Source organism: Columba livia, chromosome 1, assembly GCF_036013475.1.
Source record: "Columba livia isolate bColLiv1 breed racing homer chromosome 1, bColLiv1.pat.W.v2, whole genome shotgun sequence".
Taxonomy (NCBI): Eukaryota; Metazoa; Chordata; class Aves; order Columbiformes; family Columbidae; genus Columba; species Columba livia.
Window position 1 is genome coordinate 169,156,668 of NC_088602.1, and position 27,991 is coordinate 169,184,658.

General features: G+C 42.5%; 1 protein-coding gene across 4 annotated transcripts; it reads right to left on the reverse strand.

Moving 5' to 3' along the window:
• Nucleotides 1-1,178: 1,178 nt before the first annotated feature.
• Nucleotides 1,179-26,591, reverse strand: SLC5A8 (solute carrier family 5 member 8). 4 transcript variants are annotated; one of them, XR_010468582.1, is made up of 16 exons: nt 25,979-26,588; nt 23,861-23,926; nt 21,378-21,429; nt 19,939-20,006; nt 18,906-19,060; nt 17,549-17,689; nt 13,502-13,631; nt 11,545-11,633; nt 10,216-10,328; nt 8,831-8,898; nt 8,471-8,557; nt 7,272-7,465; nt 5,968-6,071; nt 4,169-4,254; nt 2,487-2,726; nt 1,179-1,263 (listed from the first exon to the last, which is right to left on the reverse strand). XR_010468582.1 is itself a non-coding variant. In XM_005499760.3 (15 exons), exons 1-15 carry the CDS (start codon nt 26,309-26,311, stop codon nt 2,595-2,597), a joined length of 1,818 nt encoding a protein of 605 aa, XP_005499817.2. In that variant the 5' UTR covers nt 26,312-26,588; the 3' UTR covers nt 1,179-2,594. The 4 variants fall into 4 exon arrangements, 1 of the variants encoding a protein (XP_005499817.2); XM_005499760.3 differs by having other exon boundaries at nt 1,179-2,726; XR_010468584.1 differs by lacking the exons at nt 1,179-1,263; nt 5,968-6,071 and adding an exon at nt 5,579-5,684 and having other exon boundaries at nt 2,675-2,726; nt 25,979-26,591.
• Nucleotides 26,592-27,991: the final 1,400 nt, after the last annotated feature.

Genomic DNA, 27,991 nt, shown 5'->3' on the forward strand with positions numbered 1-27,991 from the left:
AGATTAGTTTTCACTCCATGGGCAAAACAGGTGCCAGTCACTGATCATCCAAGAAAGTTTAAGGCACAGAGCGGTGCAACGAAGGCCACGCTGATGCTGCTTAACACAATAGCAATCAGTCACCATCCTGAGAAGCACGTTCAGATTGGAGATCAGCATTTGATTTGGGAGGGCTGTAGCCATACCAGCAGGCACACAGGCTGGCTACAGGCTTCTATCCTCTCTGTCCACAGCTCACTCTTTGCCATAGAGCACAGGTGCACAGGGGCACAACAGTCAACTTCAGCGCTCTGCAGCAGTGTGGGGACACCAGTACTTACCCTTTTTCAGATCTGTGGGCTGAAAGTACCTGGTAAATACAAATTATTATATTCCAAGGCTCAAAAACTGTTCTTTAGCACAAAATGCAGTTATCTGTTTCTGCACCATGAAGACAAGGCACAAGGCTGAATAGGCTGCACATATTATCTGAGATCTGAGGAGCGTAGCCAGCTCCTTCAGTCAGTGGACCAGTTGTCACAGAGTGACTAGGATAGTCCCAAACAGAGGCCCCTGTACTGAATCCCAGGAGACTTTATTCCAGATGCAATTGTTTGTCTCAAATCTTAGATATAGGGACACAAGACATGACTCATGGGATCTATCCCACCTGCTCACAGCCCTTCCACGCAGTGGCTTTAGGCACTTACCCAGTCACAGAGCCATGGCAGAGGAACGGGAGACAAGGGACTGGCCCCAAACTCTGCATTGGATCGTGCAGACCAGTGCGTCAGGAGGCAAAGGGGAGATCTGCCACTGTTGCATAGTTTTGCACTGGGTTTGCTGGTGGAGACGTGCACCTGGTGGCAGCACATACGTATAGTTGTCTGGTCTGTACTCCTCTAGCAAAGGTTTGCTCCTTGGAACCCATTTTTCTTCCTAATGTTTTCTGATCCTGTCAGCTCATCTTATGCAGTAGATCATCAAGTGCCCTCTGTCACAGTGGCAGAAAATAAATTTATTTAGATGCTAAAGGGGCCCAGTCAAGGTAGATAAACTATCACCGTGTCATATTCCCAGTTACAGCAGCTCAGCACCTGGCACAAATCCAGCATAACTTTTAGAAAGCATTTAAGACATGCAGTCAGTTTTTCACTTGATTCTCAAGCATGACTGCTTTATAAGCTTCACTGCTCAACTTTCCTTCAATGGCTTTTATTTTCCAACTTGATTCTGCTGCTGTAGAGAAGTTTTAAACACCCACGTACAGCTGTAGCAAAAGATCTGCAGTAAAAAACAAGACAGTGGGTCAGAGTCTGTTCTCTGCCGTACCATGAAGCACACAAGAGAAGGAAGCAATGGTGGTTTCACCCTCCCGAACCATCAGTACAGTGCATGGTCTGGAGTGGATGTGCTGTCCTGCTTCTCTCGGCAACCCAGCTGGAAGATAAGCCACGCCATGCCCTGCAGCCCTGGAGAAGCCTTCACTAAATGACACCTTCTGCGATCCCTGTCCCATCATGGGGGATTGTGCAAGGGACTCTGCGTGCCAGAACACACGACTTGCTCTTGCCTGATCTGGACCACGGTTGAACACAAATCCCCACAGTGACAACAGGGACCACATGAACCCAATTGGCTACATGAGGTTTCAGCTCACAGCTCCACAGATAACAGCAGTGGCAGCTGCAGATGCAGCCTTTTCTCTTGGTCAGTACAGCAGACAGGCCCTTCTTTGTGCATGAATGTCTCTGCCTCACTGTGCGAGCCTAGGCCAGCATGCAGGGCACGAAATAGAAGACTACTGTGTTTCTGCTATATGGCATTGAATAAAAAGCCCAAATAGTTAATTTCCTTCATGAGGACCAGCTCTGTGAGGGCAAGACAGGGCAGAAGAGGGAGACAGGGTGTGAAGGGAAGGGTATCACTGATTGTTGCCTCCACCCATCACCAAAGACACTCTCGTAGCTTCTAGCAGTGGGCACAGAGGAGGAGATGCAGATAAGCAGGGAACAAGTGGCTTAATACAAATAAATATATATATGACAAAACCAGCAAAATAAATACACTCTCAGGATCAGTTCTACAAAGGAACCAGATGGCACGAAATACATAGCCTGTACTAAAAAAAGACCCACTGTTTCTTGCAATCTGGTAAGGTCCTGCAGCCCTAATCTCTTCATACTTTCAATGCCTTAAAAGAAAATAGAAACAAAAATCAAACAAATCTAAAAAAACCAAACAAACAAAAAAGAAAAACAGCTATGTCTGGGGGAACAGTGCTCTTACCAAATAAAAAATTTACTCTGAGAGTGAACTGAGACTAAAAGCAGATATTTTCCAGGAGGCTCAAGAATATCAGACAAATATTTCACATAGAAACATTGCCTTAAGCCCTGTCACCAAGATCCAGAGTGAGAGAAGGAGTGAGGAAGTGCAAGAAAGACCTGATTCCTTTCTTGACTAATGTCAAGGTCATGCAAGGGTGACAGTGCCATGTAGCTCACCAGGTGCCTGCCCATGTCCCCAGCAGGGCTGGTAACTGACCCAGCACAGGAATGTCAACAGTACTTCACATGAACAAAACTGTCCTCGTGGGCTGACACGGCCCTGTGTCATATATGAAGGCCATTGGCTTTGTTGTCATTGCTTGCAACATCCATTTCAATGTGGCTGAAAGCAGGGTTGTCAGTTCCTTCAGCTGCCGTGGTAAATGATTTCCAGTTCAACACTTCCACTTTCTCCGGCTGGAAAAAAAAAAAAAAAAGAACAAGACAAAAGCACAAAAGCAGAGTCAGGCCTGACATACAGGATACCTTTGCAGGAAAACGTGTTGGTTGCTCACAGTACATAGTCATTCATTGCAATAGCTGGTATTTTTCGAGAGGCATGGAAAGTTTCTTATTGCATAAGGTACTAGTTGTGTAAAATGTTCCTGTCACATAAAATGTTCTTGTCCTGCAAAGTGTCTAAAGCATTTTTGGGTGTGCAAAGTTCTAATTGCTGCTTTCATGTCAAACGACCTGTCACCACCAAGTCCTTGAGCTATTGACTCCCACCCATGGTCCTTGCCTCATCTTTGGCATGAAGAGCAGATTAACATGCATCATTGCTTGGATGTTCCATCTCTGTTAAACATAATGAGATGTTGAGCTCTTCATGTGCAGGAAATTGCTCAGTTCTCCCTCATTTTTTTTTTTTTCTCAATAACTTTCTGGATTATTTGTGATGCCAACCACTTGTTATCCAGCACCTAGCTGCATAACCAGGCAGACACTTGCTTCTGACTCCAGGCATAAAACAGTCTGGCTGTGGACATGGGTTTCCATGTGGGTTATTTTTTATCAGAAGACTTCAGGAATTAAATTCCGAGACAGTGAAAACAGATGTTGGCCCACTAAACACAGTGAATGACAGTAACTGGATAGCCCTGACATGGGCAAATAGCATTACAACAGTATTGTAAAAATCCCTTTCTCTCTTCAGTGTTCATATCCAAAAGCTGAAATACATGAGATCATACTAAAAGGAGTTGTCATTGTGGAGAAAATCATTTTGCAAACTGGACCATCTCAAAGGTTTGATCATTGCCTGTACTGTAGCACCTGAAAAGCACTGAACAATGCTGGGCTTGAATGTTCAGCACACTGACGATACTGATTGAAAAGCGATCTATAGTTTAATTAGAAAAAAAAAAAAATCCCCTACATTCTCTCTTCTAAGGGATGTTATAACCCAATAAGGTCCCCCCTTTTTTTATATCTTAGGGAGGGAGCTGGGAAACAGATACACCAACTAGAAATGTTTTCACTCAAACAGTAGCCGAAGCTGCAAAAAAATTCAGACTTTAGAGAACACATGTTTACAAACAAAGCTTTGCTGAGTCCAAAGTGTGCCTTGGGCGAGCTTCCAAGACACTAGTGAGGGAGTATTTTGGCAGAAACCTGGAGAACAATTGTCCCTTGTCTCAGCTTCTGCTCTGTTGTTCACTGAAGTCAAGCTGTGGCCAAACACAGATTCCCTGCCTGTGCCAGCTGGTTTACTCCTATCCGCCTTGTGCCCTGCTACTGCCTTAAAGCAGTCGTATCAGGTGCTATTCATCCTGGTGGGGAAAATGAGCTAGGGACTGTTTGCCTTTATCCCCAGGAGGAAACACTGATTTAAATCAGAGATGCATAATTACACTTACTGTCTCAGATTTAGACCACGAGAAGTTGGACAGGAAATCTTCCTCGGTCAGCAGGAATTTACGATCTGTGTTCTGCTTTAGTCCTCCTGCAAAATAAGCAGGCTTCAATCAGCCAGATTTCCACATGCAAATAAATGATGTGTCACAGCCCAGCTATGGGCATCAGGCCAGGTGAGCAGGACGGAGTCATGCAGCAAAAGCCATCAAGCAATCACAGGCCTTAGGGATCATTTTCTTACAACAATGGATAACCTGAACCTCTCATAATGAAAAACGATCCTCAAGGTCTGTTTGAAATGCCTTAGCCATTTCCCAGAGTTTCCTACATACTCCTCAAATATCTGCATTGTGTAAAAAACACTGAGACATTCACCCAAAAAGGATGAACCCCATACAGTGATATCTGGAACCATCCTGCCAATCCAAGAGCCGTGGTACTGAGGGCTGCCATGGAGTCTGAGTCTCAGCTCCCTGTCAGCAAGAGTCCTGCCTCCACAACCACCAGCAATTTTCATAGTGAGTTATTTAAGGGCAGCCCCAAGGTGGGGCGATGTGATGTAATGAGATGTTTGGGCATTTTTAAGTCATGAAAGATTAACTGTTCTTGTGGGGGAATGTGTGTGGGAAAGAAAGAAGATGTACGTGCTGGGAATCAGCTCTGATTGCCACCTGAGGCTTAAATGAGATCTTGCTCCACAAAAGGCAGGGTAATGTTGTGGTTGGTTTAGTTCTTTTGGGTTTCTGTTTGTTTGGCTGTTGATTTTTCATCTCTATTTACTGAGCTGCCCAGTTTTCACACTTTGTTTCATGGCCCATGGATGACCTGATCCCAGAATGGTAAGAGGCAAAAATTGTCTACAAGCGCATCACTGTAGCAATGGAATGAGCTTGTGATGGTAAGAAAGGGGGGAGCAAATCCTCTAGAAACTCACAAGGTAAAGAAAATGGTAGAGGTGTAACTTGTGCTTATTATTTGCAAGGCACGGTGAAGCTAAAAGAAGCAAGTTTGTCTGCTGGGTTTGGAGTTTCATAGTCCGGAAGTAGGTCATATTAACAGATCTGAAATCCAACAGCCTCAAAGAGGAGGGCTGTCATAGGAATCTGGCTGGGCATAGTGGGGAAAGCTGTGAGAGCAGCTGCTTTTGTGCTATTTCTGCTGCATGAGGTGGTTGACAGGTGCACTTTGCATCTCATCTAGATGCAAGAATAGTGAGGCCATAGGCTGGAAGTGAAGCCCTTGCTCTTACCCATGGGGTGCTGCTTTTTGTCCCTTGCACAGGATCAAACTGAGACAGAAGCTAACATAGCCATGCACAGGATCTGCAGCACTTGGGTACATGCTTGGGGAATGTGGCAAAAAACATGCACTGTACAGGTGCAGACAATAACCCCTGAGTGCTCTGAACTCACTCAAAATACAACTGCTTTTGTCCTCTAGAAGCATGGGTGTATCTCCTTGCTTGGAGTTGTTGCCATGTTCAGGGACAACCCCGAAATCCCCAGTCCCTGCTGGCATCTAAGAAAATAGGAAAGACAGATGACTTATTTTTCTTTTGCCCCTGAGGTTAAAAGGCTACTGAAAGCTCTTTCGTCTTAGAAATTTGAAGCAAACTTTGCTGTGAGCAGAATCCAAGAGTAGGGATGCAGAAGGGCTAAGGGGAGGAAATGAGAGTTAGAATGGTAACCTTTATATGTTTGTAATAGGGTCACTGGCACTTCCTGTGGCAATGACAGCTCTCTGGTCATCTTAGTTTGAAAGAGATCCAAGATGCATTAAATCACAGCTCTGGAAGTCGTACCTGTTAGGAGGCTGATAATTATTCCCACAGCTACTGTGACAAGTGTCCCAAGTGTGCTGAAGTAGAGATAAGACAAGGAATACCAATTGTCTGCCAGGGCAGGCCTGAAAGAGTCAAAAGTGTGTTAATCTCTGCTTTCTTATTCCAAGAAACTTGAAAACATTGTCTGTTTTAAGATAGAGTATACATATGGAGTTACTTCTAAATGATGTAACCTGGTACTCTTGATCTACTTCTGTACAATAAAATGTGCACTGAAAATCTATTAAAATTTACAGGACCAGTTCCTTCACAGGAGAGGAGACTAGTCAGTACAGTGAGGCAACTCATGGGACAGAGCAGGTAAAACAGGACAGTCCTGTCTCTCATAGGAATCTAGCGCAAAGCTGAGGACTCTGGTTATGCAGATGAAGGGATAACTTCTCTAGAATGGGGACACTATTTAAAGGAGCAGATAAACAAAAAAAATCAGCATGTGCAGCTCTAAACATCCAGAAACAACAGGGTAACTGTCACAACTCAGGTTACACATTATTTTGTTTTCCCTGACAATGTGCTCTGTTGCAACAGTTGCTTTCCCACATCCATGAGCAATGCTGGAGGCCTCATGTGAGAGGTGAGGTAAAAGAAACTGGATGTTCAGAACCCATGTGTGTACCCAGGGTATCTGTTGGCTGTACAGTGCTCTAAGGTGTAAGGACTAGGAATCCCTAGGAACGTGCTTGTTCAGCTTCTTTCTGTTCCAGCTGTTCCCCATATTGTCATTCATAACTGTTACACTTAATTGTGATTGTCCCAAGTAAGACATACAGTAATTGCCAACAGGAGAAAATCCCTTCTCTTTTGCCTATTATATGGATTATGCCCTCTTCTGAGTTTCCTAATTAGAACTATTTCTGCACAGACAAGGTGTTGTAGGTGGCACTGTTAAACTGGCAAATTGCCCTTTAACAGCCTACTGCTTTAATTCATGTGACAAACTGTGCAAGTTAATCTAATAACTGTAAATCTTATGTTTTCTTTAACCCCCATGGTTCCTGGTAAGGCATATCCAAGCCTTTAGATTCAAATATTGAACTGAAGCTTTTCAGATCAATAGGAAGATTCCCTTTGACTTCTGGGAAAACTCAGACAAACTTCACTCTGACAAGAAAAAAAAGAAAATGAAAGAAAACTGCTTCATCTTAAACAGCCTCATAGGTAAACCAGGGAAGGATAGTTACAATAACCCAAATGCTACGCAGATATTTGTGTTGCATTAAAACAAATTTTCTTTGTTGATTGCACATTATGAACTTGTATACCTCTCTGCAGCTGGTGTGTTGAAGACTGTTGTTAATGGATTTGCTGTTGATGTCCAATTTACTGAGGATATATTACAGCCTGCAGTTGAGAGATACAGCGGCTTGGTCCTCTCTGGGAGGGGAGGATAAATCTGAGATCCAATTCCAACCCAAAGTGAAATAACAAAGCCACTGACAAGACCCACAAATGCACCCTGCAAAACAGAAAATGAAACTTGTATTTACATGAAAAGCAAAAAGATACTGGGAAAAAAAATATATTAAAACTACTTAGAAAACTAGAAAAACAGTCAAGACAATCTAACCTGTAGGCTCCATACCAAAAATTAAATACAGCTGGGGAGAGCTAAGGAGTTTACTTCATTTGCTTTTTTGGGAAACGCAGAATTTACTCACAGCTCCTGAGCATACCACTTTTTGTTTTGCCACTATGCCTTTACAGCTGAAGGATAGCTTTGGGCTTCATGGTATATGGGAAAATATTGCTTTGAGGCCCTCCTTGAACAAATACAGAAGCAATTTTTCCTTTTTCTCAAGTGATGTGTTTTTGCAAAAATCTCTTCTGCTTCAGGGTGAGTGTTGTGGTATTTTTGCCTGACAGCTAGTAGTTTTGTTTCGTTTTGTATATACAAAAAATTTGCAACTGCAAAGAGGTAAAGGTTAGTGATTAGTGAACCTTACTAAATAGCAATCCTATCAGATTAACCCAATATTTGACAAATCCATTTTTTGATGGAATAGGTTTTTCCTTTGGAAACAATAATTTCATGCTCCTGAAGCACTCTGAGAATACCCCAATTCAGTCTGCAAGTGCTTGGGCCCCATTTTCTCAACCGGAACCATTTTTGCTCAGATAAGTCAGCATCCTCTGAGTTTACTGGTTGTTCAGCTACCTCTCCTTGCTTCTAAAACTGTGTTTTCCAGAAATTGTTGCCAGAGTTTCATTTTTATTCAGATTATTTTTTCCCCCTCTGGTCAGATAAATATCTTCATGGGATGGAAATTCAAGTTCTTATACAGACCTGTTCATCACTTCCTTGGGATAAGGATGAAAGGGAGAAAGGGGAAATGTCCTCACGGAAAGTATCAAGGGTATCTCCCTTGCTGCCCAACACAAAATTATTGAAGGGAGGGGTGGAAGGAGATGACCAAAATTATCAATGAATTTTTGACCCGCAGGGCTTTAAACTTCCACTTACAATTCCATTTGCAAAGGAGCAGAGGATTCCCAAGGCAAACAGTCCTAAAAGGGGGCCACCGACCATGCCAAAAATGCTGAGTGCTGCCTGTGGAAGGAAGAGAGTCTGCTGTCAGGTGCTGTGCAAGACAGTTAAAGCCTCCAACACAGAAAGGGAAGATGTTGAGAAGGAAATTATATCAGTTTTTAACTGATGTGTTATAGTCACATGGATGCTTAGAGTGCAGGCTGAGCCATGGGCTGTTTGAAACCAGTAACCAACAAAGAATAAAACCTCATCTCATAATGGTATCCAGCAATTATTTTCTCATATAATTTATTCTGGGTCATTCAACATGGGCATGGAAAAGCTGACACCTACCTGCAACAAGGCTCCCAGGAGAGATGCCACTGCAGCCATAGCTATGCAGACTCCACCATAAAAGAAACCTGTGTGGAAAAGGCAGAATGGTGCATAAATCTGCCAAAGTTTGAAAATCAGTAATGGAAATGTTTCTATCTAACCCAGTATGGCCCCAACATCTCCAAAACAAATATGCTATTAGTACCTGGGTTTTTTGTAAGAGAGACTGAATTGGCCAGGTTTCCTTTTAAGAGAAGAGATCATGTAAACTTGAGAAAATCCTCTTCCTGTGTATCACTAAAGATGTGTTAATAAATGGATTAACCATACTGGCAATACCACACGTATCATTTGTATTTCTCAGCTAATCTCCTGTGGTATAGTCCTTATTTTGAGGAAATTATTTTTGCTTCTCAGTCTAAAGTCTTTGGAGAAAGAAAGTAAATGCTGGCAGATTACTGGGAGCTGGCACCGTGACAAAGAACATCCTGGATCATGAAAGAGGCTGCATCTCTTTCCAGGACCTGTAACACTGGCTTATTTGTTTTTTCCACCTCCACCCCTGTTGAGTTTAACTGCACAAGCAATATAGGTTGATCCCACTGTCTAATGTGATAAGTCAGGCAACTCATTATAAGACTAACAACAATTTTGGTATAAACATTGTTCACAATAACGTTTAAGAAACTGTTCTCACATTAAAACATTTAATACGTGTCACCTGCCACCAGTTTGCTGTGCTCACTGGTATGGGCTATGACATGTTGGGACTGTGGTTTTCCTACACTTACTACAAACACTGTCTTGGGCTACACATGCAGCTGGTCACAGACAGTACAAGTAGCAGAGACAGCAATTGCACTTCAGAGATTTAAACCATTTGCTCAGTCCAGTTCTGACCCTCTTCTTTGACCTACATTAAACAGAGGAGCAAAAAAGACTGAGGGTCTGAGGGCATATCAGAGAAGACGTGAAGTTTCTCGTTCTCTGGAATGTTATTGGGACAGAATGCCATTGTTCAGATATCACTGGGTTCAAAAGGTTTGTTACAAAATTGTCTCCTATGCTTCTCATTTTTGACAGTTGAAGAAAAATAACAGCTGTTTCAGTCTAAGACATTTGGCTTTGTAGTACTGCAAATCAACATTGAATAAAGATGCACTGCATCTTTATTGCTTAAGGATCAAACGAGATGGCCTTTTTTTTCCTTATGCTCACTCCAAATAGCTTGTCCCCTATTCTGTGTAAAACCTACACAGCTGATCTCGTCTCCCTCAAGTATTGCACCAATGTAGTCCTATTGGTGTGAGTACACTTACTTCTGACTTACACTGCTATAAGCAAGATCTTAATTGAGCCCTCACTTTGTGAGGCAAAATGGAAGAGATATTTTCTAGACATACTCATCCCCATGGAAATCCATGACAACTTCTTTTCAGAGAGGGATCTGAAGTACGGCTTAATGAGGTCTTCAACAGTCACGGCAGCCAGAGCATTGATGCTGGAGGACACTGTGCTACAGAAGGCAAGATTTATACAGTTTTTTTATCTTAGAAGCTGAAATTGTAGGTAACAGATGGATTACTAGAAGATAGAAACTGCCACTGTCCAGAACAGTGTCAGAAAACTAATGTGGCTGATGTATTGGTTGAAATAAATTATTCCAGGTGCTGCTGTTAATAGCTTACAAAAATAGTTTAACATAATGCTCTTAGTGAGCATAAGGCAAATCTTGATGAAAAGTTAGGCCTGGAGAAGTCAATGAAAATATCTATTTCATGTTGCTAAGCTGTAAACATGACTGGTATACGTGATACCTTCACAAATGATCTACACAGTAAATACCTGGATAGGTAATATTCCTACATGCAGGTAACTGATCACTTTGATATAGTCTCAGAGAAGAGTCCAGATAATCTAATTATACTCATCTTAAAACTAAGTGTCTAGTCCAAACTGAACTGCAGGCTCCCTACTGTATCAGAGAAACCAGCACTCACAAGGCACAAAGCCAGTCAGCTGATCTTGTGTCTACGTGTGCCCTCCTCTCACAAGCCATCAACTTTTCCTCAGCAAGTGAAAAACTGGTTGCTCTTGTTCAGAGCCTTCCTCAAGAGAAATGATTTTCCCTAAAAGATGCTCCTTGGGAAAGCTGAACAAAACACTCCACACAATGGGATAGAAGGGAATTGATTTGCCTCTTTCAGTAAAAATATATAGTAATTGTTGCTTGTGTGGGGTTCATTCAAGAAAACTGGAAGTCAGAAGCTCTTCTGTAAATACGGCTCTAAAGATCAGGGATGAGGAAAGAGAGATGGCTTTAAAATTAGGCAGGTTTGAAACAGGAAAATTAAAGATGAACAGTAGCAAATTCGCCCAAGCTGTAGCTATTTTGTGTAACCACCCATTTATAATACTTAAAAATTCCTATAGCAGAGGAGCTTTAAAAGCACAGAGAGGAAGCCTTGTTATCGTTGTACATCATATGCAGCTGTTTCCTCACACAGGCAGTAGGGAACTCCAAACAGCTTTGAGTCTTTGGACCACAGATCACCACTGTTTAAAACTATGGATTTTTAAGGTGCATCATTAAAGAGCTATAGTGCTTTTTTATTTATTTATTTTAAGAACAAACATTAGCTAAACAAAGAAATGAAATGAAAAAAATATACTACAAATGCAACTTTATCTCTAACAAAAAAAAAAAAAAAGGTTCCAAATTATTAAATTACCTTAATGTTCCACTGTAGGCACTAGCCACAAAAAGTCCTGGCACTCCTGGATAATCCTTGAGAATATCCAGCACTAGGTATGGCATTAGCTGAAAAATTCAGAAAGTAGGAAATATTACTATCTTGCCCTAATTTTGCCTTTTTTCACTGGATTATTTTTGTTATAGCCTTCTCACTGGCATTCTGCCCAGCTGTTCTAATTTTGAACATCCCATCTTGCACTATTTATTGGTTTTTCTACAGAGAAAAACCAATCCTAAAACACCCACTCGAGATAGAGAAAAGTTTGTTTAGATGACCTAGCAAAGATGAACATATGGCCATACTGTCAGGCTTGCTTTGCAGTGAGGATGCTACAGGATACTAGCACTGGGCAACAGGTGTTGTACATCCCTCTGTTGGGCGTGGGTGCCACAGCAGATGCTTATGTCTGTTGTTGACTCCACAAAAAAGGTTTTTACATACAGTCCAGTAACTTCAGGGTACCTGAGAGCAATTTCCTTCTTGGAAACTGTGTGTCATTTGTTGACCTTTGCAAGATCTGAATACTAGAAAGAGACAGGAATTTTAAGATTTTCTTCCTGTAAACTGTTTTCCTTTCACAGACAAGTTGGTCTTTTTAGTATCTTGGTTCCTGTTTCCACCAAAAGAATTTGACTGACAGGAACAACTTAATTCCCTTTGAGTTCCCACCTTGGCTTTATGTATCTCATTTTATTCTGCCCTTAAAGACCAGGTGGTCCTGACTCTGGTACTCTGTTGTCCATGCTCTTCTCCTGACTTTCCAGCTATTGTCCATGGGGCATTATCCACAGCCTGTAATTATCCCAGGCATAAACATATAAAACAAAACAAAACAAAACAAAACAAAACAAAAATGTATGATTTCCCGGGGCGCTGACTCTGGTCAGTCTATGTGCTCCCAGAGCTCTTGTTCCTCAGTTAAATCTCCTGCTTGGTTCAGAGGCCACTGTTGGTTACAAAGTGATTTCTCCACGGGACAGTACAACACAGTTTGATCAACCTTCCCTCTGAAGGAGGGAAGGATACACCCTCACTAGCAAAGAACTGCCTGCTGGTAGCCCTCTTCCAGGTGTATGCTTCGGGCATGACTATGTTTTGCGTCTGGAAAGGCCTTCGCCTCCCTTTGCACAGGGAGGTTTTTGTGGGGCGATACAAAGCAGCTCACTGGAGCCCTCAGTCCCTTGCACAGACACCGCTGCTTCTCTGAAGCCTTGTTTCACACAACACTGGTGCTCCCAGGCCCATTTTGGGTGAAAAACCCCAACTACAGGCAGAAGTGGGTGGACCGAGCGCTCTCTGCATCACTGCTCTCCCTGCCACCCTCCTTACCTGGCACTGAGAGACCAACAGCGCTGGGACAGCTGGGGTACACTGAGACTTAACAGTGCTGAGGACAGGTCTGCTCCTTTCTCCAGGGAATCCCTTCCACCATGGTCTCAGCTTGATCCCTCAGAGCTACAGACTGTCCTGATATGGGACTCAGCCATGTCATTATTCTCAACCCCTTGGCTCTTAGAATCATAGAATCATTTTGGTTGGAAGAGACCACTAAGATCAAGTCCAACCATAACCTAACTCTAGCACTAAACCATGTCCTTAAAAGCCTTGTCTAAATGCCTTTGACACACCTCCAGGGACAGTGACTCCATCACTTCCCTGGGCATCCTGTTCCAATGCCTGACCACCCTTTCCATGAAGAATTTTTTCCTAATATCCAACCTAAACCTCCCCTGGCGCAACTTGAGGCCATTTCTTCTCATCCTATCACTTACTGCTTAGGAGAAGAGACCAACACCCTCCATGCTACAACCTCCTTTCAGATGGTTATAGAGAGCAATAAAGTCTTCCCTCTCTTGAACCGTCCCCATCTGTCTATAATGGCTGCAGAGAGAGGATGCCCCCACACCACCTCCCCCAAGACACAGAGCCCTACCTGGTCGAGTGCCGACACCTGCTTTGACATCCATGGGTCACAATCCTTGTAAATGGAGTAGAGGGACAGGCCACAGAGTGCTGCGCAGGCCAGTATCGCCCAGAGACCCACCAGGTTGATGTAGAGGGACCTGCACCGGCACACACGGAAACATCATGTCAGAGCTCAAAGTCCCACAAGACCCCTTCGGGGCCTAGCCAGTGCCAGCACTGAGGAGACCTTCGAGTTGTTGGCTGCCCACTGGAAAGGGAGTCACAATACAGCTCCCAGCATTTTATCCCGTATGAAATGACATTTTTAAATATATGAATTTCACATCTGGTTTTGGTGGTACGGTCTGAGTGCCCACCCCCTGACAAAGTCTGTTCAGGAGATGATGGGAGCTATATGGCAATTCCCACATTTCATCATACGTATGTTTTACATTGCAGGCAGCTGGCAAGAAGACACTCTTCTCCCCTTGCCACACCCCATGATAAAGACAAAGCCTGGACAGATTAGTAAGGTGTGGTGCCCCAGATCAAAGTGTGAGGTGCCTTTCAGTCAGCACCAGCACTCCTTTGCCTCTGGAGTTTCAGTGCCATGTTTACACAATGCTGGAGATGCCCTTGTAAAGCTATTTCCTCCTGGGACAGACTCTGTGGGAGGCAGCAATGAGGCACTGTGACCTGGTCTGAAGCCACCTACAACTGCCACCTCCAGAGAGCAGAGGGTTGCCACTGACCCCAGGGCTTCTCCTTTAGTAACTAAACAGCATGGAGTCTGGTATGGTCCAGTAACCCCACCGCCTCCCTATGTTCTAATGGGAGCTTCAGGTAATGCTGAAAGCAGAAACTCTTTTTTATCAGGCTTTAAGGCTACTTTTGCCACACAGAACAGGCAGCCTTTATTGGTAGTGAAAGACAGATTATTCTCGCCCAGTGAGAATGTTCCCTTCCATCTAGTTATCTGATCTTCCCAAAAGTTTCTCAGCTCTTGATGACTCCTGAGTCACAAAGTTTTTCTTAACTAGGGTGGTCAGTTCAAGCAAACATACCCAGTGTGACCTTGGCCTTGAAAAACAGCGTTCCTTGCCAGCAGTTGCTTCCTGGTTAACTGTGTACCATCAGACGGTGGCAACTTAACTGTCTGACAGATCATATACCCTGGACCTGTGCCAACTGCTAAGACCTCCACTGGGAGGACCTTTTGTTTCTGTGCAAACATATCCATGCTTGCAATGCTTCAGGAAGCATTTTAGTGTTCTCAGTTCCCAAGAAGGTAAGGGGCACCAGCCTTCGGAGTGCTCTAGAGGACCATCAGGATGAAGGAAGAAGTAAACCTGACTTTATCCCCCTTGTTAGGCATTGAAATGGACATTTTCAGAAAGGCATAACATGGATTAACTAGTTGAACTATCAGTTCCGTATTCTAGAAAAATTATCAGCAAGCACAATGTAAACTCCTAAAAAGGACCTATATAAATAAAAGCTGATTTACACATAGTAGGGGAAACTCTGCATTTACACTTTGTATTTGCAATCAAGGATGGTCTAAACACAGAACCAGCAGCAGTTTAAATTTCTCTCAAGACTAATTTAGTGAAAATGAAGTAGTTTTTTCTTATAGATGCTTACATATTGGTTGGATGTTTTGCATCCATTTAGCTGAAGCTGTTCCTGCATTGGCTTAATCCATCTTGATATAAGCTGATTTAGCACAAAATTTAACCAATGAGATAAATCAATCCAAACCTTTTGAACAGATGTAATAGCAGTATTAGCCTATAGTAAAGATTAGAAAATCAAGAAAAATACATGGAAGCAAAAGAAATTGTTTCTCTGAGTCCAGCAATTCTTGTTTTTAAACTGTGTCAACGTTTGACAGTAAAAAGAAAGCTGATTTTTTTTGTCTTCTGATTTACATCCCAGCTTATGGTACATGCTATGACTAAGCACTGGAGTATAATAATTGTAGCACTACTGGCAGGAGGTGTTCACATCAGTTCTGGGTGATTAACACGGGGTGGAGTTTGGGTGAAGTAGGCACTATGACTGCACAAGGCTTATTTTCTGTTGTTTGTTTAAGGCTGGCTCTAAAATTTTGGCACTGAAACACACCAGATGATGACCTTGAAAGGAATGCAGAGAAAAATGTGTTAGTATCCCATATATTTCTGAAAATGTAGCTCTCCTGCTCTGAGTGCCTGTTATTGTTCATATATGAGCATTATGTTCAATTTGCCTAGTTATGGTTTGAGTGCTTCTACCTACTGGTGTATTTCTTGAGTGGGCTGAAATCCTTTCCCAAAGCCTGAGAAAGTTCCTACACTTGTGCCGCTGTTAAAGGCCTTCTTAAAAACTACAAGTTGGGATCTATGAAGGAATTATTTTCTCAGGTCTGATTTGTTATTTTGCTGTCTCTTATAAAGCCTTACAGCAAATGCCACAGAGGTACAAAACCCTATTGCTTTGACCTGATGACATTTTACACATGTACAGGTTAAATGGCAACAAGAGTGGCAGGCCACCAATGTGACGTGCCAGATGTGTCTAATTACATTTGCAAATGAACTAGATAATCACCACAGAATGGTAGCACTTGCCACAAGCTGCAACCATTATACAAAATGATTTCTCCATGCAGGAGAAATTCCCAGCACAAGCGAGGCACAAGCAAGATGCCATGATTCAGCCACCCATGCCAGCAAGAAAGAACTCCACTGATTAAGGCTGTGCCACTACTAAGACGGTATGAGTCCAAACCCCTCCAGAACCAGATAGCCTCCAGCCCTGGTCAAAGCTTCTGCAACATCCAGAAAACCTGCCCAGAAGCTCCCACAGTACCACATTCCCCTTGGCCACACTCTGCTTCTAGGACACCCTAGAGGTGTCCCTCCTTACAGAGAGGGTAGGGAGGGTGTGAGAGAGGAGCACAGCCCTAAGCAGAGAAGGTGCTCAGGATGAACAGTCTCACCAGCAGGCAAATCTGGCACAATGTACATGTCTGATTTCATATATGCAATCACACCAGGCAGTGTAACAGATGTGCGATGCACCTCCTGCCTCTGCCGTGCCAAGAACCTGGAACCCAGCCATGTGCCAGAGATCATGGAGAATCCACATGGTGTGTTGGAGATACGGCTGATGATGAGCGTCAGCTCATTCCTTCTGCAGTGTAAATGGCTCAGAAGTAGTTTTTCTTTATTGCCATAACCAAAATACTTCCATTCTCAACTGTGCATGATTTTGTGGGTATTTTGCTGACTTTATGAAGTAAAAGCCTTCGTAACACTCCTTCTCTGTATGTCACTGTATTATAGAATCTATAGGGACTATAGCTATGATGTGCACGTATAGATTTCTCCTATAAATGAGCTCACAAATAATTCTTAAATCCTGAGTTGTGAACTACTGGGATGATACTAAAGACAAAGGTAAGACAATAGAGTTAGTATTAATATATACTCCATTCTAGAGCAAAAGCTGATCAGAAATGTTTAAACTCAAGTAAAACAGAACTCTCTGCCAGTTTGCGTGGTGAATTCCTAAAGAGAAAGTCATTATTTTTATGAAAATAAAATATATTATTTGTCAGCAATTATATCAGTGGATAAAACATTCCTATATTTTCTCATGCCCATACTCATCGGTATGGAAAAATCTTTTCGGTCTTTACTTATGTGAAACTCCCACACAATGATTTAGGTTTAGTAGAGTAGCAATTCAAGATGCTGTCTTGATATGGCTTCAGCACACACAAGTACTATATTATTTGGTCTTTAGGTTGCATATAAACTTAATGCAGCTATTTGTATGCAAGAATACTGGCACAGTGAAACATTCTGGCACAAAGTTCGATTTTACACCAATTACATGTAATTCAAATACCAGTATTTATTGTGCTGATTTGTCTTCCACCTGGTCCACAACACAGAAAGCAAAAATTATTACCCTTTACAAATGTGTTTCATATAGACAAAAAACATTTCCTTAAAAAAAAAATCTCCCTTATAAAGAACAGTCACTGCTAAATTCAGACATTAAAAGTTACTGTAGGCAGACTTACATTTTTGCGTGGAACCTGCTTTTGCATGCAATGTATCTCTGTACTTGAGACTGGTTGACCCCATATATGCCAGTCCATGTGAAGGTGCCACCTACAACAATTGTCCAGAAGGTGTGCCTTTGCAGAGGATTGGGGTTAAAGCTACAATCAGAGGGAAAAAGCAAACAAGTTCAGAATATGAAAATCTTCCCATTATGAGAAGACCTTAATAGCTATAAGAAAAAACATCTTCATACTTATTCTATTAATAATAAAAGCTCTTTTAATTTGGCCAGATTTTGAACATTTAGATACATGAAACCTGAACTCAGAGAAAGCAATTTTCAAACTCAAAGCTGAAATCCTGATCTAGTGAAACACTCTAATCTGTCCAAAGGTGAAGCCTAACTGATTTATTTGCCTATAAACTACAGTCTTATATAAAGCTGTATGATGCCTGTGTCTTTTGAGAAAAAAATGATGTTCCAGTAAAAAAGTCTAATATTCCTGCTAATGTAGAGGGACATAAGTCTGACACCAATAAAGGTGTGTTTGCAGCCCAGCCTTTATGAACAGAGCCTCTGTAAAACATTGTGCTGGTTTAGCTCTAAGTGAATAACAGATTTTGAATGGCCATAAATATATGTTTTTTAAATCATGCTTTAGTATAGCAATAAATTATGTGTACTCGCACGAACAATGTAAATTATTTCACCTATTACATGCCTTTATTCCTTTTCTTCTCCTATCTGTGAAGTCTATGACTGAGGGAAGAGGCAATGCAGTACAACTGCTGCAAATCACCCAAACAGATTGAAAAAATGACCGTTCATAAGAAGAAAAAAAATTACCCACAAAAAAACCAAACAAATAAACAAAAAAAAAACCCAAAAAAAAATTCGAAGTGGTTTTTGATCCAACACTGTTAGAATGAGTATTTGTGACCTTGTGAAATGATAATTTAAGCCTATGATTAGTTACAATAATAGAGGGTAGAATACTATTAAAACTACTTTTAATTTTTCTTTCGGGGAAACGGAAAATGTTTTCCTTTTTCACACTAGCCAAAAACTATTATTTTCCCAGTTGTTTTGGCTCAGCAGTTTGCAAATTATAAGTGTAAATATGATTGTCCTCTCCAATTTGCCATTTCTCTTTCCTTAAAACACCTACTTGACAAAGTAAAAAGGTTTTGCTCTTTACAGGATTTTGCATGGTGTAAAGCCTAAAAATTATCCCTCAAACTAGGTAATCTTGTTTAAAAATATATAAAAATTGGGTCACAACTCCTCCTCCTCCTTCAGTAGCAATTTAAGTTAGTCACATGGGCTCTATTTGTAGGAATAAAGAGGCACATTATCTGCAAGTACAAACTCACTCCCAGAAGTTTAATCTTCCTCCATGATAGGAATCATTTACAATGCGTCCAATTCCCTCCTGAACCACCACAGCTCGTATAATCACAGATGAAAATCCAGCAACCATGATTCCAACCTGGAAAACATCTGTCCACACCACTGCCTTCAGACCGCCCTGCATGAGGAACAGCACATAATCAGGGACAACAGGGCAGCAGCGCTCTTGCTTTGCACTCACATTCAACTAAGATAAATGTTACTGTATGTATTATGCATAACAGATTAATTTAATCTTCTTTAAAAGAATTAATTCTGTACTGGAGTGTTTAGGAATTGCACCTTGGAACCTATTCAGGACATCCTGGCCCTTTCTTGAAGTGCACTATACTTACTTTGACCACACAGATAAATTAATCCAGTATTTCTTCATCACACAACCTGATTCAGAAGTTTGTATCAAAAGATAAATTGGAAGACAGATAAATTGGCAGACAGTGCTCATCTTACATATATACAGTACCACTAACTTCAGAAGGCATACCATTCAGATGAATAAAAATAGACATTATTTAATCCAACATATACAAATAAATTCATCACTGAGGTTACATTTAATAATTTCTAGACACTTGGCCAATTAACACTAATCTAACGACCCATCTGTTCATGTGGCATTTGCTATTTTCAGTGGCTCTATTGAATAACAGACAGGGCTACTATAGTTGCAGCAAGTAGGTGCTTTACAAATTAAACAGCTAAACCCTACTATATCAGAAGAAAAATCACAGGAGGATTTTTAGGAAAGGAAATCTATCTTTTTGCTGTTGCTTCAGCAACAACAGAAGTTTGAATGAATCAAAACAGAAAAGGTTGGAGTCACTTTGTGGCAACCTTTGCATCCGGAGAAGTCTCTGGGTGACCATGGCTACAGCTACACTGTGAAATGTACTCCCATAGGGTAACCCGGTTTTTAGGCTACTTAAGAATAAATTCCATATTTTATGTAAACGGTGAAAAGAACAAAGATTTTTCTCAGCTGAAGGACCCACATACCAGTGTGCAGTAGAAAGTGCAGACCACACCAGTTGCCACCACTGCACCCCACAAATCGAAGCCGGTGACTGAAAAAGAGTGAAATGTGTGAATGAGACACTGGGGACAAATATCTGAAGGTCAATTTTTCACCCCAGTCTTGTTGCTGAAAAAAAACCTGGAAGTAAGTTAAATGCAAAAGTGGGAGGTAATAAAAAATGGCGATGAAAAGACCTGCGTGCCTAAACCAAGGGATTCACCCTAACCAGTTCTAAAAATGAAACAGTTGTTACAGATATTGGAAATTGCTAAGCAGTTACATGTATTCCAGGATCATCTTTAATGTGAATGCTGCCAAACAATATATTCAGTACATTTGTAGGCCCCGAGTGAGGAAGGTTTTAAAACACATGTCCTTCCTTGAAGCACCTGGGTAGTCCCACAGAGCCTTTATGTGGGGATTTGAGCAGGTAAATAGCACGGGGATGCTCCAAAGAGGCAAGGTACTTCATGCATGGTCTGGAAGAAATGTGTCAGACCAAAAGCCTTTCTGGGAGCCAACTAGGTCATTACTTGGTTTAAGATGTATTTCCAGGGCAAATATAAACATCAAGGATATAAAACCTGTGGGACTTAAACACTGGAGGAGACCAGTGCAGACAGTGTTGGGTTTTTTCTTCCTTTTTGTTCAATGAACAAGACAAAAAAAAAGCCAACAAACAGAAAAATTGTGATTTTCATCCTAGCCAAAATTATTAGGTTTTATTTGCATTTTGTTATTGCCTTTTCTTGCCAGGTGGACAAACTAACTGTGTCAGATTAAAAGTTTAATTTGGCTCCACATAAAAGCTTTTCTTCCCCTTTAAAAATTAATGTGGCTCATTTTCAAAGCAAAGAGTCATTTTGAAGTAGAAAATGGAAATCTTTCATTTTGTAAATATCAAAACAAAGACCTTAAGTTCAAGACCTCTTTGCTGTTGATTTGTTTTTCCTGGCAAAGTGATAGGCCGAGTTAAACAGCTCCAGGCAGCCCCAAACCATATTTACAGAAATTCTGCCTGGCCCTTCCCTTGAGGAAGAGCACTTAACCAGGGGAATTAAATGTGTGTTTAGTCTCTCCATTGCCTTCAAAATTTACTAAAGTCTTCTTAACTTTTCTGAATGTAGCCATGACCTAAGGATATTGCATGAGAGGTAGAATAAATGAGAGCAGATTTTAACCCTCAAGCCTCTTCTATAATTCCTTATAGGCAGAGATTAAGGGACTAGGATTGCAATTGGGAGGCCTTCTATCACAGTTCCCATCAGGACCAACACAAATCTTAGAAGACCTCACAGTCAATCTTTGAGCTATTATGTATCTTTAGGTGTCATTACCAAAATAAAAGCATACCAGCACTATATGCAGGAAAAAAAAAAAACAACATAAGAAAAGAACAGTTGCAGTATACTCATCTTACCTTGATTTAGTGCCAAAGCTGGAGCATAAATGACAATACCAGTGTATAAAGTCTAGAAGGGGAAAAGGGATATAAAATCAAAAGAAATGTAAATTCTTGGGAAAGGTGATAGCTTTCTGAGATGGTTTCTCTTCAAGTATTTACGCACTCTATGTTTCCTAAATTCATAACAGTTGAGAAATAATTCAAATTGTTAGAAAATTAATGTCTGAGACTAACCAGCACTGCAGTCTCAGTGTTCTTAAAACAAATACCAGGGACTCTCGAATACTAAATCCCTCTTCACCTTCTCCTGGCTTTTATATTTAACTTGTTTTATGGGTATAAAACTGCAATCATATGGCAGAAACAAGAGCAAAGGGAATTTGAAGGGGTTTACAAACAGTTTGCCAGGGAAACTATTACAATTTATTTTCTCAGTCTTGGGATCAATATGCCTCTCAGAATGCAACTATAATGCATGTGAGTAAGAACAGAAATAGAGCATTAGTTAGTCATCATGGATAGCATTATAAGGAATTACACTCCTGTAAGATGAAGCCATGCATGAATGTCCGCAGATTTCTATTTTCACCCAATATAGTAAAGATATAGACAAATCAAGGCCATGCTTCTTTTTATGCAGCCCAGGACAGGACTGGCTTTCTGGGGTGCAAGTGCACATTGCTAGCTCATATCCAGTTTTTCATCCACCAGTATTGCCAAGTCCTTCTCTGCAGGGCTGCTCTCAATCAATTTATCCCTCAGTCTGTACTGATATTAGGGAACTTTGTTGTTCAACTACTATTGGACTTCATGAGTTTCACATGGGCTCACTCCTCAAGCCTGTCAAAATCCCTCTGGATGGCATCCCTTTCCTCTAGTATATCAGCTCAGCTGCGGGTACACTCAATACCACTATCTATATCATTAATGAAGATATTAATAGTATTGGTCCCATTACAGACCCCTGAGGGACACCACTTGGTACTGGTTTCCATTGGGACATTGAGTTGTTGACTGCAACACTTTGGCTGCAACCATCCCTCCAATTCCTTATCCATTAATCAAATCCACAACTCTCCAATCCTACCCATTCAGGGAGTCAGTATGAGGAAGTGGCTTTCTCATTCACAATGAACAAGTGCCAGAAGCTTTGAACCATCAGAAATTAAAATTTGTCACAAGTATGGTCACATTTTTGTGTAAATTAAAACAGGACCGATGACACAATCTTTCCACTTCTTCAGTGTTTTTTTCAGGTTGTATTACTACATATCTTTTTTTTCCCCTCTTCTTTTAAACACATGCTAATATTCACAGAACAGTTAAAATTGCACTACTAAAATCTTGAGGGGATTTCCTTTCCTCTCTATTCTTTTCATTATTCAGGTTGTTGTTAGTGCTTGGCACTGAAAAATGCCTACAGAGCTTTAGTTAATTACCTTGGCCATATATTTAAGTTGTATAGAACTGTTTTTCTGATCTTTGCAAGAAAAGTTTACACTTGGCTTGTTCCAACTTATGCAACTGTGATGTCTTCATATTTGCTGGTGAAATGGTGTCAGGATTCACACATGCCAGCACTCTACTTTTCTCATGGGCTTCTGTATCTATTACATAAATGCCAGCTAAGCAGCACTGTTCAAACAAGTAATTAGCACTGCACTGACCACCATCTCACTGGTACAAGTGTGACTGTCTTGTAACTCCTGGTGTGTCTTAAAAATACAAAAAGGGCAAAAAAGCATATAACTTGAAAAGCTTTCTGATTGTACATTCATTCTGGCCTTGAATCCTCTGAAAATTCCACTCCAAAACTGTGAAAAGAACACATTTTTGTTTCTGGTGCATTTGTTACACACTAACAACTACCATATAAAAGTGGTCTCATACTGACTCACTGAATGGGCTGGATACAGCAAACTGCACCAACAATATCTGTGCAGGGACTGCTTTAGTTTAACATTCCCCAAGGCAATAATTTGCTACTTCTCGGTTTGCAGACACCCAAGTTTTTTTCCAGTGGTGGTGGTACAAACCCTTGTGCAGCAAATGGCAGCTCCTGACAGCTTGTTTTGTCACCTTTCACAGACCCTTAAGAATTAGTCGGACTCTCAGAATCCATGGAGCAAAGGATGAAACCTGCTGCTGTAGATAATTGGGGCATGTTTATGTTTTGAACCCATTGTGGGTTTCTCGAGCAGGCAGGCAGCCGCTGCTCTTCACACTGCTACCCTGCAGTGAAGGGTCGCTCGTCTCTTGGCACGGTGCTGATGCCAAGTGACTGCTCTGGGTGCTCAGCAATGCAGGCAGAGACCAAAGGGGCAGGTAGCTCAGCATCCACTCGCTACCTCATTGCAGAAAGAGCTTTGTTTCTCCCATGCCCAGCCACCCATGCACTGTGGTAGCCTCATCAACTGTTCAGAAAAAAATCCAGTTACACTAAGCTGAAGAATACTAGTGGCTATAAGACCTATGGAACAGCTTTGAGATTTACTTGCCGTTTGTATAATGAAGAGGGCTGTTCCACAGAGGCGCAGGTATTTATTAAACCGAAGCTCTAAATACTGCAAAAGAGAAGAAAAAACAAATGTTTGTATTGAAACTTGGTACTGTTGATAGGACTAGAGTGAAGTGATGATCAATACAAAAAGAGCATAGTGTTATTTTTACATTTTCATGAATGGCCAAAACTACTAGTGTCACCTTGATGTCTTTCAACTTGATATTTCTTTACAAACCTCAACACTGGGTGATGACAAACAACCAGGTGAAGTGGACATAAGCTAGTCAGTATGTGATGGAGTTTGCAGAATGGGAACTGGTGCTACCCAGCTACCCCAAGGCACTCAATGGACAAGGAGCTGTGCCCCATGACCTGGCAAAGACCAGCAGGTATTCACGCAGAATCACTCAATATCCTGAGCTGGAAGGGACCCCCAAGGATCAAGTCCAACTCTTGACTTTGTACAGAGCAACTTAAAAGTTCACAATGATGTACCAGCAAACAACAGAACCCACTTGTGTTGTGAAATCAGAGAGAAAAAGAAAACATTATGGCTATTCCTAAGCCTTAGTTGATTTGGAAACTCTGGCATTATGTGTGTCCATGTGAACTGTTGTGAGAAGGGGCAGAAGGTTTTCAATGGTTAGCAGCTTCCTCCCATGGTAATCTCACCTTCTACACTGCCAAAGTGGAAAACTGGCCTTTTGCAAAACAGGAGTCCTCACTTTTCTCTCTAGCCTGGGACATCACCACCTCTGAATGAGTTTGTCATGCTGCAGGACAGATTTCTTTACCCCATCTGTCCTAACACTCTAGGGTATGTGGTTGCAATAATGGGATCTCCTTTGCCTGCCAATCTGTTAACAGTAAAACACTGAAGTGTCTCTAAGTGCTCACATATGAACTGAGCATTTCAAACATGATTTGTGAGTGTGTCCATACAAGCAAGCAGTGCTGAACCCTTGGACAAACACAAGAAGTTGTTTAATCTCTGAACCCTGTCCACAAACAGAAGACGTATCTTTTATAGGTGCATTTAACTTCAAGATTATCAGTGAGTTTCTAGTCAAAGCTGTAAGTCTTTATTTAAGAGTCCTATTTGAAGTATCACCATAACTCACAGTCCAAAGATTAGTAGTTTAAAACACAATGGAAACCACCAGAGATTTCTGTTGGTGAATTCTTATCTAAATCTACAAACAGAGACCTTGTTTCCAGCCTCCAGTGCTACAGTGCCCCTGTTCGGTGTAATAAAATGCACCAAAGTAGTTAGTCAAGGACTTTCACCAGCACTGATGTCCCTTTCCCAATGTCCTCTGTGATAACAGCAATTTGCCTTTAAATCTGCAGCTAGAAACTATCTCCATGCAGGATGATAAACAGGTTGCACAGACCTAAGTCAGAAGAAAGTCCTGGCCAGATGCTTCCTCACCCCAAAACAGTCAGATTCATCCTCTGATATGTCCCACCACCCCAGATGTCTCCACACTGCTAGCTATAGTTTTAACTTATGTGCTGAGCTGAAGACCAGTTCAGCAATATTTTGGCAGAAGTCAACTCTTGCAGACACAGAGCACATAAGCACGATGGATAAGACATTTACTGGTGCAAACAGCCTCAGGTGGAAAGGGTGTCTCCCCCAAATCTCCAGGAACAGCACAAACATAAACTCTACCAGAGAGAAATTTCTGTGGCAGCACCTGAGCTTAGAAACCTATCTGGATGTGAGAACTCTGTTTCCTATGTTAGATGCTCTTGCATTCTGCTCTTGGTATATTAACTACAAATCCTTAACCACATGTCACTATCCAAGCTGCACAAGGATTAATCAGCCTCTTAAAATGAGTATTTGGAGTGAGGAAACAGATCTGGCAGGGTGCACAGCTCCTGAGCCAAGACAGCAGGACTGAGCATCTCCCCTCTGCAGAGGCAGTGTGGGCAGACTTGGGGACAGAGCAGGTTGCAGCCTGCCCTTGGGAGTGTGGAGATATGGGGCAGCACAGAGTGCAGGGGCTTTGGGGAAAGAGAGTGAGGGGAGACATATAAAAAACAGGCATGAGAAGTCCCCCAGCTCCCTGAAGGTCACAGAAAGCCTCCTTCTATTCCACCTTACCTCATAGGTGCTGGTAATGCCCAGCTTGTAGAAGACGGGCAGGAAGATCTCTGCGCTGCACAGCACCACCAGGCCATAGGTGATGGCGAAGATGCAGAAGATGGCACCATAGCGGTAGATCTCAGCAGGGGTGCCCAACACAGTGACAGCTGACATGAAGCTGGCAGTGAGGGAGAGCGCAACAGGGAGGGCACTCATGCTACGGCCTGCCATGAGGAAGTCCTTGGATGTCTTCTGGCCCCCTCCCGCGAAGGCATAGTAGACACCAATGACAGCTGAGACCAGCAGCATGGCCGCAAAGACCACATAGTCCCAGACAACGAAGTGCCCCATGCTACTGGAAGGACTTGCCCTTGGAGCCAAGGATCTGCCCCAAAATCAGAAAGGGGGCTGCTGTCCTTGTATGGCTGACACAGGAAGAAGGAGGTGGGGATGGGAGCTGGTGGGGGTGCTACGATACTGTGCACCCTGCCGGGACAGGTGAGGAGCAGAGCAGAGCAGTGACCCGGCTGGGGCAGGTGAGAAGCGCTGCGGTGTCTCCGCCTGTGGGTCTCTGGGGGGGCGGACGCAGCCTCGCCGGGAGTGGCGGTGCGAGTGTCAGAGCCGGGGCGGCGGGCGGGCCTTATACGGTCCCGGTGCCCGCTCCTCCCCGCGGCGGTGAGCGCCCCCGCAGAGCGGGAAGGGGCGGCGATCCTGGCGGTGCGGACACAGCCAGGTCATCCCGGGCTATTGCCGCCCGCCCCGGCCCTCCGGGCCCTGCGGCACCGAAGCTGTCGGGATGGCCTCACTGCTCGATCTGCCAGTTATGCATTTCAGGTGATATTTCTTTGCATTAGCGGAGAAAATATAATCAGTCCTCCATGCCAAATGAAGAACAACTCATACGTTTGCAAGCAGGCAGCTATCATATACATCTTCCTTGTTCCTACTGTGTGAGCGCTTCACTGCTGTCACTGACATGCCCACCGAGCTCCCAGCCGGGAGTTTGCACACCCAGAAGTGTGTTTGCATGCACTACACGTGGCATGCAATGTTTGCCAGGAATTTTAACATCTCTCTTCTCTCTAGATGCTGCTCTTCCCTATATGTGTATTTTTATTCCCCAGGCTTCATTTCACTGAAAGAGCTGATGTGGCCACAGCCAGGGGGTCGGCGAGCACCCCCAGTCCTGTGCCGGTGCTCAGTACCCAGCAGGCCTTCAGCATCCCAGGAACTAGCACTGCCTCTCCCCACCAGCAGCAGAATATATTCCTTATCTCTGAGAGAGCCAACTTTCCCCAGAGTGGGAAGGAAGGGTAAGGAACGGGCAGACTCCTGTGCAAGAGCAGAGGTTACACTGCAAACTGGAGTCTCAGTCCAGGGGTTTGGAGGGAAAACAATTCACCTGACAACTCCGCAGAGTGGTATTTCCTACCTTTCTTCATTAGCATATGCCACCATAGCCCCAAATGAAGAAGCTGAAAATATGTTTTAATAAATACATTTCTGTGGGTTGAGCAATATAGAAGATAACTCACAGAATCAGATATCATAGCAATTTGCTGAACACTGCAGTTATTATATATGACAGAGAAGTCCCACTACCTGCGCTGTGCTCACGGAAGTTTTGCTGACACTCGTCAACTAATTGCAGCTACGAGAGTCAAAGTGCACAGGAATATCACAGATGGAGCTTCACATATCTTACCTACAGGGCAATGCATCAAAAATACCTATGGGACTTCAAGGCAATGGATGTCAAGCGGTGGAGATGCACCTGGTTCTATAGCTAGCTGCGCACACAGGACTAACACAGCAAATACAATATTTGGCCACTTTGCTGTATGTTAGCAACCCCAAATGGGGGATGAAGATCTAAGGGATGCTAAAGCTGACTAATGTGGGTCTGACAGAAGCACAGCTGTGCACAGCACACCTGGCAGCAAGGCTCAGTAGGTTTACACAGCAGCTTTCAGGCTTGAACTATACATTGGCAAAGTGCTACGTCAGAGCACAGGTCAGCACCAGTTTGGG

Coding starts and splice junctions, on each gene's coding strand:
- SLC5A8 (XM_005499760.3), bottom strand. CDS start 26,311: ATGGGGCACTTCGTTGTCTGGGACTATGTGGTCTTTGCGGCCATGCTG. Junction 8,558..8,830: donor TCCTGGGAGCCTTGTTGCAG/GTAGGTGTCAGC, acceptor TTCCTTCCACAG/GCAGCACTCAGCATTTTTGG. Junction 6,072..7,271: donor AACACACCAGCTGCAGAGAG/GTATACAAGTTC, acceptor TGACTCTTTCAG/GCCTGCCCTGGCAGACAATT.